The 17,110-nt window shown below is 38.4% G+C and overlaps 1 protein-coding gene across 2 annotated transcripts in view; it reads left to right on the forward strand.

Annotated features, from left to right (window-relative positions):
- The window catches only part of cdon (cell adhesion associated, oncogene regulated), a 139,941-nt gene that overhangs the window by 71,368 nt on the left and 51,463 nt on the right, over nt 1–17,110 (forward strand). For both annotated transcript variants that reach the window (XM_069894453.1, XM_069894452.1), the window contains exons 9-10: nt 9,780–10,099; nt 11,147–11,321. In XM_069894453.1, coding sequence (XP_069750554.1) covers nt 9,780–10,099; nt 11,147–11,321 — 495 coding nt within the window. The remainder of the gene's footprint in view (nt 1–9,779; nt 10,100–11,146; nt 11,322–17,110) is intronic.

The following is a 17,110-nucleotide window of genomic DNA, read 5'->3' on the forward strand; positions in this document are numbered from 1 at the left end:
CAATTTCCTGAGAAATCTATATTTGTAACTTATAACCATATAACATTTTACAGTACGGAAACAGGCCATATCGGCCCTTCTAGTTCGCACCGATTTACTTGAAAATCCAATAGTTCCACCTACCCACTCCCTTGCCCATAACCCTCCAACCCCCTCACATCCATGTACTCCTCTAACCTCCTCTTAAATGACAAATGATGAAAAAGTTACAGTCTGGCTTATTCCTAATGTTAACCTCTTAAGAAATAATGATGAATAACTTTTATTCCATTGTACCCTTTCATTGAACCAAAACCAATTCCAAGGAAGCCTGCATTCGATGTTCACTTCAACTTTTCATGGGACAAATTCATGTAAATTAATTAGCTTGCACTATACTGACATCTCTAAGCCATGGTTAGTAATTTAAATAGAAGCTTCTCGCTATTTATAGCCTCTCTTTCATGCAGTCCTTCAAGATCAATATTCACATGTTTCACTTGTTTTATGAGTTCTGAGATTTCTGATGAGTCTGTGTGGAATCCACTGACTCTTCCACAAATGGGGTAGCTGGTCTCTGGTGAAGGAAGCAGTTGCTACCTTTTCAGGGGATGTGATTCTTCCACTGAGTAGACAGAACTTCTGTGTCCTTTAGATGGATGGACTGGAGGAACTCGGTACCACCCTGAATGCTGCTTTTCTTTGAGCAGTCATGAGCCAATTTCCCCAAACATAAATAGGGATGTTCATTGAGTACATCCTTGAATGGTTCTTTCTGTTCCTTTAGAAATCTTTTCTCAGAATAATGTCAAAGCACAAACACTTATCAAAATATACTTGATGACCACACACTATGCCCCACATTGGATCATACTTTTGGAGTATTTGTTGTCTAAATATGGGTGTGACATGCAATTGATGCACTTTTGAATGAACCATGCGAAGCTTGAGTTCATACTTCAAGCAGAATGCCATTCTAGTGGGATATTGAAGAGTATTAGAATGTCACTACTTAAGCCAAGACCTTATCAGTCTATCCAAACCTCTCATGACTTTATTCAATTTCTCACTGAATTACAAAACAGATTTTCTCCTCTAACCATCATCAATTGCTGTAATTATACTTGAGTTTGAAAATAGCATCTCAAATGACAAAACCCAAATGATTTTGAGGCTGTTAAAATTTGTGTATTTTTTTAATTTTTTTTTAACTTTAGACATGCATCATAGTAGCAGGCCATTTCAACTCACAAGTCCATACTGCTCAATTTGCACCCCATTAACCTGCACCCCCTGGTACATTTTGAACAGTAGAAGGAAACCAGAACCCCCCGGAGAAAACCCACACTGACACGCGGAGAGCATACAAACTCCTTACAGACAGCGTGGGATTCGAACCCTGTATTGCACTAACCACTACGCCCAACTGTGCTGCCCTAATTTCAGTGTTGTCTCCCAACTTACCATTCACCACAATCAGAGCTTTGATGGGAGTGGCTTTCATTCTAATTAAATTGGTATCTGATCCTGAAGGTGAATTGACAGTAGTTTTGGCACTTCCTATCCACCTTCCCTGTTCCCCCCCCCCCCCCACCACCCCACCTCCATAATATTAGTGCTACAATCCTAACACAATAATTTTCCTGACAAACCTAACTGTTCTTTGTAGTTTTGTGAAAAATAAACTGTCTAGTTTACTTCACATTCTTCTGTTTTTGCATGAGCATTTGCTCATGCAGAAAAGCTGTATAACAGTGAGAACTTCCCCCATCTTTATTTTTGAAATAGTGTTTTAATGACACAAGAGGGTAAGTAAATATTTAACTAAAAGATCACCCAGTATTAATCCTTGGATTGTATGTAGAGGGTTAATTTAGATGATGCAATGTGAATGCTGGTATAATTAATGGAAGCATTTTGAGATAATGGACCAAGCATTTCACACAGTATAATCTCTACTGCTTGAGTAACTTGTTTTTCTTGTATGTATTAGAGCCCATATGACAAATATTGTGGAGTCAGGATTGCAGTACTCACGTTGGAAGGGACGAGATTGGTCATGTAATAAATATCTCTAATGGCACTGAGGAATTTCAATGTTGCATGTTGGGCAGTTCTAGTGTGCAGGACAAGTTCATGAAATGCAACAAAATGTAGATTTTCAGATCAATATAGCAAAAAGAGCAAATGCTCTATTTTAGCTCCAGGGCTACGCAGTTATACATAATGAATCTGCAGGAAGGGGCCTCAGTTGAAGTAATTAACCTTCTGTGATAGAATTTTGCATTCATTTTTAAGCCAATTCAAAGCTATGCAAACTTCATGGGTATATAAGGGATGACTTGATTAACAGTTGGAAAAAAAGCTTTTTAAAAAGTTGCAGTAAATATTTAAATTTACATTTTTGCCAATCAGAAATTTTGCTTTAATAGAGCAACAATGCAGTTGGATAATAATTTAGTAAGAGTGGTTAATGATGGTATTAAAGAAGGGAGTTTTGTACGTTGCCAGAAAGAATAGCAAATTTGAAGATTGGGTTCGTTTTCAAATACTCCAATGGTTGACTAAGATATTGAAGGATCATCATGGAGCAGCTTAGCAAGGCACTTAAAAACTAATTCAAAAAATTGGTGATGTTACTAAAAATGGAAAAGCTAAATAAATATAAAACAAGGATTCAAATGCAGAGATGGGAGAAACAAAGAAACACTGAAGGCAACGAAGAAACGGTGCCTTCCATTGTGAAGACAGGCATTCAGAGGCCTCAAAAATAAATGAAACCAAGAATCTAGTGAGGGTTCAACATTGTTGGTAAGTTGAGCAAAGGAGCCTGTTGCCATGATGTACCTATGACTAAGAATAAGCAACTAAGAAGTACAAAGTTTTGTTTTTATTTTCATCAGCTGAAGAATCAGTATTGGTTTAAAAATGATCAGAGAGGAAATTAGTGAGACTAAAGGCCATAGATTTGATAGACCTTTAACAAAGATTTCCCTACACATGAGAACATTGTTATATGTGTTCCAAACTTTGCAAATCTTAAAATGGCTTTGCAGACCCCAGCTATCAGAGAAATGAGGGAGAGGGAAAATGATGAATTGTAGGTTAGGTAACTTGGTTTTAAGAGTAGGGGAATTGTTGGAATTAAGGGAATCTAGGGTAACAACTGGTACATTTCAAAGTAAAAAGACCACCCTTGATTGTGCTGAATGAGGAAACAAATGTGAGAGGCCAAGGAGTCCACTTCTTTCATTTATTTTCTAGAATATATACAGAGTTAAATAGTTAGACAGTCAACGCAATTTTCCGAAAGAGCGATGATGTTTAAAACACTTATTTTTATTTTGAGGATACAAGTAGCAAATGAGATGAGAGGAATTAGTGGATGTTTTTAGATTTTTAAGAAATATTTGATAAAAATCATTGCACAAAATTAGGAGTGAGTGATCAAAGTATAATGGAGGATAGGTTTTTGGATTTGAAGGCTGATTTTATATAATCAGCAATATGCAGCCTCAATGAGCGATCCAAATGTAAAAGCTCGAGGAAAAATAGTTGGTCACAACAAAGAGATAAGCAACTGGGTTAAGTGGGCAAGAATGCAACAAGTAGATCTAACAGCGAGAAACTGATATGAAAACAGATATGTTCTTGAAAAAAAGGAGTAGGAAATATTAGGATTCCGAGGGATCTCTGACGTGCACATCAGTCACAAAAACCTACGTCACCGAGTTAGGAAACCAGGTGTTATGTTCATCTTTGTTACAATGATTTTGGACGTTAGGTCTAAAGAAATCATGTTGTGTCTCTCTGATTAATAGGGTGTGGCTTCAAGCATGGAGTTTTGGTCTTGCCTAAGGACAGAGATGCTTTCCTTAGTAACATTTCTCCATTCCAGAATGTCTTCTATGAAGATAGGGTGGGCTGTATCTTGACTATTATTTCCACAGGTTATCATCATACCAAATTTGATTTAATGTTTTAAGGAATTCATCAGGGTAAATGCTTGGAGGATATTTCCATTTTCTAGACTCTGTAAAACTTTTGAATCAATTGTCTCCAAATTTTGGTTTAGCATTTTTCTCTGTTAGCGAACTATCAATCTTTATTGAATTCTTTACCTTGGGGCTGTGTAGGTCCAGTCATTGCTATATTCAAAAGTGATAGGTAGGTTTTTGAATATGAAGGGAATAGAGGGTGTATCAGTAATGTAAGAAGTAAAGAACTTGGACTCGATTTGGATGGAGCACAAAAAAGATTTATGATGATAGCCTTAGCTGTAGCAAAAAAATGTATGATGTCAACCTGGAAATTAGAAGAGAGCCTGAGAATACAGCAATGGTTCGTAGAAATGAATAAATGTATTCCATTGGAAAAAATAACATATAATTTAAGAAATAACATCACAGTATTCAAACAAATTTGGGATCCGTACATGGAACACAACAGAGAAGTCCTACCGCGGACCTCCACCCCCTAAAATGACAGAAGGAGAAGAAGACGAAATGAACTGACCCAGTGTGTAAAAGTAGAAGACACAAATTTCTTGTTGATTTTCATTGTGCGATGACATTGTTTAATGGGTTTAATGTATCATATAGGTTGAACGTTGAAGGGGTGGGGAGGTGAAGGAAGGAGGGAAGGGAGGGGGGAAGAAGGGGAGGAAATGACACTGTGTATATTCAAGAGGGAAATATTTGTGTGTATTTTGGGTAATATGGTTCATAGTGTGAAAAATAAAAAAAAAATTTTTAAAAAGTGCTGATAGATAATCTGCCATTATGTCAATTGTCAGAGCAGGCTCAAAGGATTTGATAGCTGATCTACTTCTATTTGATTTTGTTCTAATTAAAGCTGCATCACCTGAGCAAATCAAGTTCAAGTTTATTATTATTATTATTAAAAAATTGAAAAGTACATCTGGATGAAATAACGTTCTTCGGTTGTCGATGTAAAATATGCAAACTCATATAAAGACATAGCACACAATACATATATAAAAATAAATAAATATTCTTAAATGATAGTCAATTCTCGGAGGGGTCATATGAGTATTTCATAGGTCATTCAGCAGTCTCACTGCCTGAGGGAAGAAGCTGTTTCTCAGCCTGGTGGTTCTGGCTCTGATACTTCTGTATATCTTTCCCAGTGAGACTAACTGGAAGATACTATGTGTGTCTTGAATAATATAAATCCTGAATGTTGTCATCTGATGGATATGATCCATTATGTACCAATGATTGTTAAATGGTTTAAAGGAAGATCTAGCCACAAGGAATATAACCCCATGCCTTCATTTTGATACTGGATGAAAAGAGTGGGATGTGCTCCATTTCTGTCTAGCAGGCATGCTATTTTCTTAGTATTCAGGTGTGTGTTAATTTAGCAATCATTTTGGATCACAGCAGACCCTTCGGCACAACTCATCCATGCCAATCAAGTCTCATTTTCTGTGGTTGGCATGCAGCCATCTAACCCTTTCTGGTACCTGTTTAAATGCCTTTTGAATGTTGAAATTGTATCTGCCTTTACCAGCTCCCTCCATATACCTACAACTCTCTGGAAAAAGTTTCCCCCAGGTCCATTTTAAATCTTTTTCTCTTCCCCCAACACCCTCCTCCTCCCCAATCACCTTAAACCTCTAATTTTAGGCTCATATACCCAGAGGAAAGGACTGACCATTCATCTCATAGAAGCATGAAACAATTACAGTACAGAACCAGGCCACTTTAACCCCTTTTGACTATGCCAAACCACTTTTTCTTACCTAGTCCCAGTGACCTGCTCTCAATCCATATCCCAACATACCTCCCCCATCCATATACCTTTCCAAATTTCCCTAAAATGTTAAAATCAAGTCTTCATTTATTCAGCTTGTTCCACACTCCCACCACTCTGAGTGAAGAAGTTCCCTCTAAACATTTCCCCTTTCACCCTTAACCCATGTCACAATGGAAAAAGCCTATCTACATTTACTTTGTCTATCCCTTTCTTTTTCAATCTTTTTAATTCTATTAAAATGAATATTTTACCTAAATTGTTATATCTTTTTCAATCTATACCAATTTTCATTGCTAAATTGTTTTTTGATTCACTTAATTCAGCTAAATCATCTGGAAGGGTAAGCCACCTCATCTAAATAAATTTCATCTTCAGAAATCTAAAAGTAATGGAGATATGGTGCTACCTACCTAATTTCAGATTTTATTATTGGGTTGTCTTCATAATTGAGTGGACCATCCAGTTTGGGTAGCAGTGGAGCTGAATTCTACTAAAAACCTTCCATCTCAGCACTTCTTGATTCCTCACTTCCTTTTTCTTTAAATAAATCGATTGACAATCTGGTTGTCAGGCAGGCAGTGAGAGTCTTGGCGCAGTTCAGAAAGCATTTTGGATTTCATGGTTTTTCTCTTTCAAGTCCTATTCTGGCCAATCATCTTTTTCAACCTTGACACGATTTTGCTTTTCATGAATGGTACAGATTCAAAGATCTTTTTATTGACGCTAGTTTTGCATCATTTGAACATCTTTCTGAAAAGTTTCAAATGCTAAGGTTACTCCTTAATTTAAATCTAGAGCCAAATCCTTTGGTTTCTCTTTTTAGCACAACTGGAGAGAATGAAGTTTTTTTAACTCCCAATCAAATGTCGAGTTCTGTCTTTTGCCTCTCTTAGCCAGGCATGCAATATCGTTTTGATGGAAAGATGCTGCCCCCCCCACCCCCCCCCCCCCCACCACCATGCTCAGTGCTTAAGGGATATAATGTCGTGTTTAAAAGTAGAAAATATTTGATATTCAATTAGTAACTCAAATATAAGGTTTCAAATGTTGTGGGTACCAATCTTGAATCTTTTCCACCACCTTTATAATAGAAATCCTAATCTTTAGTACTTTGTTATTTAACTCCAAAAACAAATTACATTTTTTCACTTTTTCTCTCTTTCTAGTCACGCATCGATGGTGAGAGGATGGGGTTTAGAGACACATCTATTCGTGTTAAAATTATTAGATGCGTTTATGTTTTAAATATTTTGATTGCACTTTATATGCCTTTATAATTTGTTGAGCTAAGTAACTTACCATTTTTATTGTGCATTCCATAAATTATTATGTATACACGTTTATGTATATAAAATCAATAAAAATATTATAAAAAGAAAGAAAAAGTTGATTCATGCCACGTCGTTTTTTTCCAGGGTCGACTTGTATGCTGGATCAGCGCGGATTGGATTTTGAGCTGAATTTAAGGTCTCAAAAGTATACTCAGCGTATAAGTCGACCCCCATTTTTTTTTGAGATTTTTTGGGTTTCACGACTCAACTTGTATATATCTATTTATCTCTCTCATTATTGATATGTATATTTATAGAAAAAAAAACAAAATAAAATATTCAAAAAGAAGGCAACCTCTATCCTCAAAGATCCCCACCACCCAGGCCCTGCCCTCTTCACTCTGCTACCACCAGGAAAAAGGTACAGGAGCCTAAAGATGAGCCCTCAGCGGCACAAGGACAGCTTCTTCCCCACTGCCACCAGATTCCTGCAGAGTCAGTGAACCAATGACACGGCCTTACTTTTAGTGCCCTGTTATTGTTTTTTATAGTAATGTTGTAAGATGGTTATAATTTAAGTGTTTGCACTGTGACGCTGCCACTAAACACTGGATTTCATGACAATAAATCCTGATTCTGATAAGACGACTCCTGTTTTTGGCGTGTTTTTAGGATGCTTCAAGGGTCATCTTAGATAAATTGGCTTTTTTTTCCTTTCTAACTTGAGTTTCTCCCAGTATCTCTGCTTGTGTTTATATTGTGACCAGTTGGAGAATCATATCATTTGCCTGCTTTGCAGCAGGGTGACATCGAATTTACTGTTCCAGACTGTAATGAAGTCTCAACATGTAAACAATGGTCTGCTCTGCAAATAAACCACTTCCTTTTTGTTGAAGAAATTACTTTTATGATCCAATAATTAATTGCTGGCTGTTGTATTATTGTATCACTTTTATGTTATTGAATTAAGAATGAGTCAATCATATTTCAAACATAATATCAGATATAACAACGAATTCCTTAATTTCTGAATTGATAGTTGGGTTTTATTAGCACGAGTGCAAACCCAAAGAACCTCAGCATGTTTAAGATATGCAGGTATCATGTGACAATCACATGAAAAGCTTAGCTATTCAAATTGATGAACTCAAGCGTGCTGTTAGCTAAAATAATGTTTATTTAGTCTATTTTGCTTCCCTTTTGAGATTGTCCCAAAGTACTTTGCAGTCAGTGAAATAGAACTGATGATAACTGATCATTCAGCCCATCAGATTTATGCTGACTTCCATAACAGTTCCATAAATTCTATTTTCTCTCTGTTTTCTCTGTATTTATTCAAATTTCCATTTGATTCCTTTTGCTACTAACTTGCACTAATGGGATCATCTAGAATTACCAATGAACCTATTAGCTTGTTTAGAATGTATGGGGGATAACAGACCTCAGGGGAAACTAGGTCACTGACTTTGCATCGATATCATCCAGTGTTGAGATCACATCTGATTTCTTGAATCTGTGAAGGCTACTTTGATTTCTTGCCACTTTTAATGTGCATTGTACTGTTGGTAAAGCATCTGCCAGTTTGCACAAAGCAACTCCTCAAACAGCAAGGTGATAATTCTTTAAAATCGTGCACAAGGATCTTTTTGCATCTATTTGAGAATGCAGGTGATATTTCAGCTTAACCTCTCATCTGAAATACTTAGAAGATGTTACTCCCTCAATTAAACATATGGAAGAATCCCATGCAGAGTCTCTTGAGGTATAGTTGAATCATTCATACAGATGCAGATTGACACCAAAATCAAAATTACGGTGAAATTTGGGTGGGTTTAGCTAAATGGGCACTGCCATCTTTATTTTTGCATGGTGATTTATGTTTGCTCTGTGATGTAGCTGCATAGAGTGAATTTTGTAAAGGTAAAGATTCCATTATTGTTGCATAATATTACATTTAAAATGTAACATACATGAAATTCTTTAACTTTGTCTACTGTAAGGAAGAGAGTTGCCACTTTGCCAAGAGCCCCTCACAGAAAAGAGGTATGAACTCGTGACCCCTGCTTTGCATGACCAGTGCTCTAACCACTGTGCTATTGGAGTGACTTGTTCATGACAATAAATTCTGATTCATGGTTTTGCTTTTCCAAACTGTTAAAATCCTCTTCCTCGGCAAGGTCTTAATACAGCAAGAGCCATCAGCATTATCTCACTTGCGACTCATTTGTCCTCATTGCAGATTTGTCGTAAAACATTGGGGATTATACAGCTTCTTTTGTCAAAGCCAAGTCAGCACCTCAAGGGTTAAATGATTGCAACTGAATGTTCAAGTATAAACATGTAGAAATCAGCTGAGAGGTGCTGGCAACCACTTGGAATTGATAGTTTCTTTGTTATTGAGAGACGTGCCAGTTTCAACAAGTGCGGCCCATCCTCCCCTATCCTACTGCTGCCTGTGGTATCCTAAGTAAATAAACGAGAGCAAATATAGTCTGGCTTCAATTAAATGAGAAATGTTGATAGTTTTCCTTGGTTTTCTTGCAAGAGGCAGTGAGATGAACATCTGGGGACTATGGTGTATGTTTCCTCTCACTCTGAATTACAATCTTACGACTTTGCACATATTGGAATTTAAATGTGCTGGGAGTGATGGAAAGGAGACAAAGAATGTTAAGCAGTCAGCAAACTTTCAATTGGCAAAAGTGGCTATCCTTTTACAAATAATTGTACATTTTTCCCTCCCATTAGTTTCCATTGAAACCAAAGCCAAGATTGATGACCTGGAGCCAACAATATTGGCCAGAGGCTCAGATATTGTTCAAAGTGATGAAGGTGGTGAAAGCATGAACTATGATTATAACCGCGACATTGTGCTCCAACAACGGCAGCCAACAAAGGAGTTTAATGTCCCCAAGGCAACACAGCAGACAAATGTTGCCTCTCCACCGGATGCTCCCATCATTCTCAGTGCTCCACACACCAATAATCCAAACAGTTATGATTTGATTTGGAAAGCGGGAAAAGATGGTGGCTCACCCATCAATGCTTACTTCGTCAAATATCGCAAGGTATGATGTTGCTGAGATATAATAAGATCTGTAATTTAGAAAGATTTTTTTCTTTAAGCTCAGAATCAACGTACATGGTTGACCATTGAATGAATGTCTTGTCGATGGTCGTAAAAGTTAAAGTATTCAATCCACTTCATAAAATGTATGTGTTTGATTAATGACACAAAATGCTGGAGAAGCTCAGCAGGTCAAACAGTGTCCTTTATGTAGCAAAGGCAGAGATACATAACTGATGTTCCAACCACGGTGTCTGCAGAATTTTGTGATTGCGGCTATTTGATTTAATGACATCGCTCAGACAAGACTAAAATTGGTTGCTGTGTTAAATGAAAAGAATCCTAACAGGATTCATTCAGGAATATCAATCCTTTTGTACTTTACACAAAACTCATAGCATTATCAATGCCATAAATTAAAATAGCTGCCTACAGTAACTATATTCATCTGGTTCTGCCTTAAAATAGTGGACACAACATCTCTACGTTCACCAGCAGCAAACCACTCGTGCGGAGCAGATGTCTGAGGTGTGGCTGGGACATGGTGAGAACCAGGGCTCAGTCACAGATGGGTCCCCTCCTTTCCCCATTTCTGAAGTGACAGAACAAGGAAGGGTATCTGCTGCCAAACACAATTTTCTGTGTATGTGTGTGCAAGTGTATAGCCAAATGTCACCTCATCTATATGAATGTATTAATGTTTTTAGTCCTCCTTATAATTCTAACATTACTCTTAACTCTGATTATGACAAGCCAGTAATAATAATAAACGTTTCTTTTCTCACTTTTAAAAACTTTTTAATCACTTTTGCTTTTCTCTTGGAAATTATTAAGTATAGGCTCCTGAGGTGGCAATGATGCCCTAACTTGAACCAACACATCCTTTAAAGCATCTGGCTCACCCATTTAGTTGCATTGCTGCAATAGCTTAGTCTCTAGGTGCTGGGCACCCACATCTCTGAGTGTAATGCAAAAGAATCAGGCAAAGTCAAACAGATTTGAGAATCCCAGTCCAGGAACCTTTACTAATACCTTATTTTCTCTGTAGCTTGACAACGGCGGGAATATGTTGGGAAGTTGGCACACGATCAGAGTTCCTGGAAGTGAGAATGAACTGCAACTCGCCGAGCTCGAATCCTCCAGCTTGTATGAAGTACTAATGGTTGCACGAAGTGCTTCTGGTGAAGGTCAGCCAGCCATGTTGACATTCCGAACTGGCAAAGGTACAATATGATTAAGGAAAAAAAAACACTAATATACTGACGAGTTGCTCTCAAGTGGGCTGCATTTCTAACAATTAATTTCATGAGTGTTCCTGATCGAAAATTGTTGATAAATGTACAACATAGCATGATCATGTGTCACATAGATGAGGTAAGCCTTAAGAGTTGATATCCATTGATCTCATGAATATCAGAGATAGGCTACTAAAATTGATATCTGCAGTGAATTTGAGAATCATCATCCCGAATCCTCTATCTGATTACTATCATGGTAATTGGTCGCTTTGTTGTTGTGCAAGAGTAGGATTGAGTTTCTTTTGCAGTCGTATTCCCTGCCAGTATTCACTGTTCAGACATGTGAAGAATATCCATATGGATGAAATACCAAAGGATGTTCTAAAGATGAAAAAGATGAGCAGTATTTTTCTGATGGAAACAAAACATTTTTTATGATAACTGCTGAAGTTCCAGCTGTCAAAGTAGATCCTGTTGCCAATTAGCTGCTAACAGATCTCTAAGTTAAGATCGTGGTATTGATGCATAGATCCATGAATATGAACATCAGCAGTCTGAGGTTTCTAGTCTTGGCCTTAAATAGGAATGGATGGAAACATGGTGACTTTGAATTCAAGCTCTGGGGTGTTAGTTATATTGTTAAGGAGGATGTCACGGCAAAGTTCAGGGGTGACATTACAGACGGGTTGGCTAGAGAGGCTATATTGGTTGAAGCTGAGGAACAAGAAAGGCATAATCACCTTGTTGGGAGTTTGCTACAGTCCCCAAATAGTCAATGGGAATGAGAGGAGCAAATATGCAAGGATATTGTTGCCAGCTGTAGGTCAAGTAAAATTGTCATAGTAGGAGAGATTAACTTTCCAAATATTGACTGAGAAAGTCATAATGGAAAAGGGTTAGATTAGGTGGAATTTGTCAGATGTGTTCAGAAAAGTTTCCTCTATTAATATGATGAGGGTCCTACACGAGAGAGGGCAATACTTGATCTAGTTTTGGGAAATTGGGAAGAGCAAGTAGATGAAATGTTTGTGTGGATTAGCCTTTGGGGACCAGGAACCATTGTTCTTTTAGGTTTAAGACAGTTCTGGAGAGACAGTGGGGATCACAAATTAAAATTCCTAATTTATAGTCATATTGTTCAACATGGCCATTTCATACTCTGTTTACATCTCTTTTCCACTTCCTCACCACCACCATTCCCCTTTTCCATTTCTCAGTTTTCTTTTTTTGAACGCACTGTATGACAACACTTCTAAAACATAAAATATTTAAACCATTCCCACATCTAAAATTCCCTTAACCCCAAGTGTTTCCCCCCCCCCCCCCCTCTCTGAGTTGCCCCTTGTCCCTTGCCGGGCAACCACAACTCCCCTCTCCATTTGGACTGCGAACCCGTTCGCAAGTGTCAACTGATTTCGCAGTGACTGTTATTCTCTCCCACCGAACTCCCTCCAAAAAAGACTTGATCTTCACATTACAAGAAAGCTCCCCCTCTTTTCTTTTTTTATGTTTTATTTATTTATTATTAAACTTTTTTAACCCCTCCTCTTCCCCTCCCCCACTTCTCCCTTACATCCTTTTCTTCCCTCCTTCAGTTCTTACTTATACATTATTTTTACTTCTTTATATGTAGTTTGTCGTCATTTTTTGTCCTTGTTACATCTCTTCATCGCTCTTTCTGTCTTGCAGGTGTTCTGCAAATTCTCGTGCTAACTCCAGATCCGAGAACAGTCTGTTTTGCTGCCCCGGGATAACTATTTTAAGCACTGCTGGATATCTTAACATAAATTTATAGCCTTTTTTCCATAGTATCGATTTTGCTGCATTAAACTCCTTCCTCTTCTTCAGGAGCTCAAAACTTATGTCTGGGTAGAAAAAAAATTTTTTGACCTTTGTACTCCAGTGGTTTTTTTGTCTTCTCTCATTTTATTCATTGCCTTTTCCAATATATTTTCTCTTGTCATATATCTCAGGAATTTTGCTAAAACGGATCTTGGTTTTTGTTGTGACTGTGGTTTTGGGGCTAATGTTCTGTGTGCCCTTTCTATTTCCATTCCTTCTTGTATTTCTGGCATTCCCAGGACCTTTGGGATCCATTCTTTCATAAATTCTTTCATATCTTTGCCTTCTGCATCTTCATTAAGGCCCACTATCTTTATATTGTTTCACCTACTATAGTTTTCCATTATATCCATCTTCTGAGCTAACAACTCCTGTGTTTCTTTAACTTTTTTGTCACTTTCTTCCAATTTTCTTTTTAAGTCGTTCACTTCCATTTCTACCGCCATTACATGTTCTTCCACATTTTCTAATCTTTTCCCTACATTTGTTATGACCAGGTCTATTCTACTCATTTTTTCTTCTGTACTTTTCATTTTTCTTTTCATTTCACTAAATTCTAGTGTCAGCCATTCTTTTAATGCTTTCATTTGTTCTTGAAATTTTTTAAAAATCTATGTACTGTCCATTCATTTTACCTCTTATTCCTCTGTTCAGAGCTTGGTGTTCTCCTTCTTCTGTGTCTGCTCTTGAGTTTGTGTCTTCTACTTCTCTTCTTTGTATCTGTCTCTTCTGACTTTCTTGTTGAGCTGCTTGTCTGTCTGTTGGTTTTTCTTTTTCCATGGCGTCTTGCTCTTGGTCCTCTTCTTCTGGGTTGGTTATCTGTTGTGTCTCTAGTTTTCTTTTTTCTTTCTCACTCCTCTCGTTCCTGTTGTTTTCTTTATCTTCTTGCTGGGAGCCCTGCTGTCGGGTCCCTCTCAGCTGTTCGTGCTGTGGAGTTTCACTCCACAGCTGGTTCCCCCCTCCCGTCAGTGTTGTCCTTGTCGTGCGCAGTTGCGCAGCCCTGTTTGGCTCCGTGAGCCATTTTTGCAGTCCCGCGGGGTCGCCACTAACCTTGGGGAGTGGGCTTCTCTTTCCATGGAGGTCCCTGCTTTTTTGTGCAGGTAAGGACTTCACCTTTCTCTTCCGGCATCTGTCTGTCTTCTTTTCTTCCCGTTTTTGACTTTTCTTTCTTAGGTGCCATTTTCTCCACACCTTTATTTTTTATTTGTTGTGATTTGTGTGTCTGGGGCTTTGCTTTTTCTTCACTTTTTTTCCTTTTCTGGAGAGGGTTGGTATTCTACCGGGCACTACTCATCACATGACTCCCCCTCAATTAAAATTCAGAATTGAGACAAGGCCAACTTTGAAGGTTTAAGACAAGAAGTCAAGTTTATTATCATATGATTGTACAAGTTCAACCCAACAAAACAGCATTCTCTGGTCCTCAGTACAAAGTACATAGACACACATACAGACAAGTATTGCATCTGTACAATAAAAACCTCAAGTACCTCGTTAATTGCAACAGGTTGTTTGAAGGAAGAAAAACATTAGGAAATGGGATGTTTAAAAAAGTGTGTTGACTATGGTCCAGGACATGCATGTTCCTATTAGAGTGAAGGATTTGACATGAATAGGGAAGCTTGGATGACCAGCGAAATCCCAGCTCTGGTTAAGAGCAAGGAGGAAGCATGGGGTATGCATAAGCAGCAGGGATTAAGTGTACACCTGGAGGGGTTTCGGGAGTTCAAGTCAAGTTTATTGTCATCTGATTGTACAAATACAGCCCAGTGAAACAGCATTCTCTGGTCCTCAGGGCAAAAACATGCAGACACACAACGTCAGGTATTTCATCGATATAAATAAATATTGTTTTGTGTCTGAGAGAGTGTTGGATGATTAGTGTGAGCAGTTCAGAGCTGAGGAGCAACTTAAAACAAAGAAACAGAGTGCAAAAGGACAGGTGATAACTTTGGCAGATAACATTTAGGATCATCAGATTTATTGTCAGAGTACATATATGACATCACATAGAACCCTGAGATTCCTTTTTCCTGCGGGTCCAGCAGAATTACCACAAATTGGTAGTGCAAAAAAATAAATTACACAGCATAAAAATGTAAACTAATAAAAAAACTGTAAACATATAATGAATGTAAACAAACTGGGCAGAACAGAGGGAACAAAAGAAAATCCATAAGGTGCACAGGTAAGAGTCTTTAAATGAGTCTCTGACTGAGTCTGTCATTGAGGAGTCTGATGGGAAAAGGTAACCAGAGAAAAAATAGGGCCCCTCAGAAATCAATGCAGTCAACTCTCTGTGGAGCCACAGGAGATGGATAAGGTCCTCAATGAGTGTTTTTACTATGGAGAAAGACATGACGACTCAGGAACATGGGGTAGTGAACAGTAGTGACTTGAGAAAAGTCAGTATTATGGTTGACAAGGTGCTGAAGGTCCTAATGTGTATGTAGATAGATCTGATCAGGTCCAGGAGATTTGAATATTAGGGCACAGTGTGAAACTGGAGAGGAAATTGCAGGTGTCCTGGCTGAGATTTGAGTTGACAGTACAGGTAAGGTGCTAGAAGAATGGAGGGTGGCAAATGTTAATCCTCTATTCAAGAGGGGCTGCTAGGAAAAGCCTGGGAACAGACCAGTGAACCTAACATCTGTGGTTGATACAAGAAAGCATTCTGAAGGAGAAGATATGCATGCACTTAGATGTCCAAGGGCTAATTAGAGATAGTTAGCATGGCTTTGCAAGTGGGAGGTCATGTCTCACAAATCTGATTTAGTTTTTTTAAAGATGTGATTTAAAAGGATGATGAGTTGCCAAACTGTCGATGTTGTTTATGTGGATTTCGATAAGGTTCTGCACAGAAGGCTGTTCTGGGAGGTTAGATCACATGAAATCCAAAGAGAGATGGCAGTATGGATAGGAAATTGGCCTCATGGAAGAAAGCAGAGGGTGATGGTTGAAGGTTGTTTTTCTGACAGGAGGTCTATGACTCGTGGTATGCCACAGGGTTCAGTGGTGGGCCCATTGCTGGTTGTCATCTATATCAGTAATTTAAATGAAAAGATACATGGCATGACAAAAGTATGTGGTATTGTAAATGGTGAAGATGGGTGCCAAAGATTTTAGCAGCATCTTGAGTAGATTACCAGAGGAATGGTTGATGGAATTTAGTACAGAGATATGCAAGGTGTTTTATTTTGAGGAGTCTAATGTGAATTTGACTTGTACAGTGCATAATGGAATCCTGAGGAATGTTGGAGAGCAAAGAGATCGAGGAGTTTTGGTACATAGAACCTTGAAAGTGGAGTCACAGGTAGATAGGGTGGCCAAAAGGGCTTTTGGCACATTGACATTCTTTTTTTTAATTTTTCACACGATGAACCACACTGACCAAAATACACACAAACATTTCCCTTTTGAATATACACAGTGTTATTTTCTCCCCTTTTCCCCCTCCCTTCCTTCCCCTCCCTCCTTCACTCCCCTTCCCACCCACTCAACGTTCAACCTATATGATACATTAAACCCATTAAACAATGTCATCACACAATGAAAATAAACAAGAAATTTGTGTCATCTACTTTTACACACTGGGTCAGTTCATTTCGTCGTCCTCTCCTTCTGTCATTTTAGGGGGTTGAGTCAGAGTATTGAGTATAGCCATTCCCCGACATACATCTGAGTCCCGGATCTCGAAATGGGTGTGTCGGACGTATGTTAGCATGGCATGTAGTCCCCATGTCATCAGTCCCCACTACCCCGCACTCTCCCGATAGCCTGCTATCAGTCCCCACACTGATCCCACTTCCCCGTGCTCTCCTGACAGCCCGCTATCATCAGTCCCCACACTGATCTCACTGCCCCATGTTCTCCCAACAGCCCTTTGTGCCTGTACAGCATTCTTTTATCCTGAGAACTGAGAGAGATGCTGT

Source organism: Narcine bancroftii, chromosome 8 (genome assembly GCF_036971445.1).
Source record: "Narcine bancroftii isolate sNarBan1 chromosome 8, sNarBan1.hap1, whole genome shotgun sequence".
In the NCBI taxonomy this organism is placed as follows: domain Eukaryota; kingdom Metazoa; phylum Chordata; class Chondrichthyes; order Torpediniformes; family Narcinidae; genus Narcine; species Narcine bancroftii.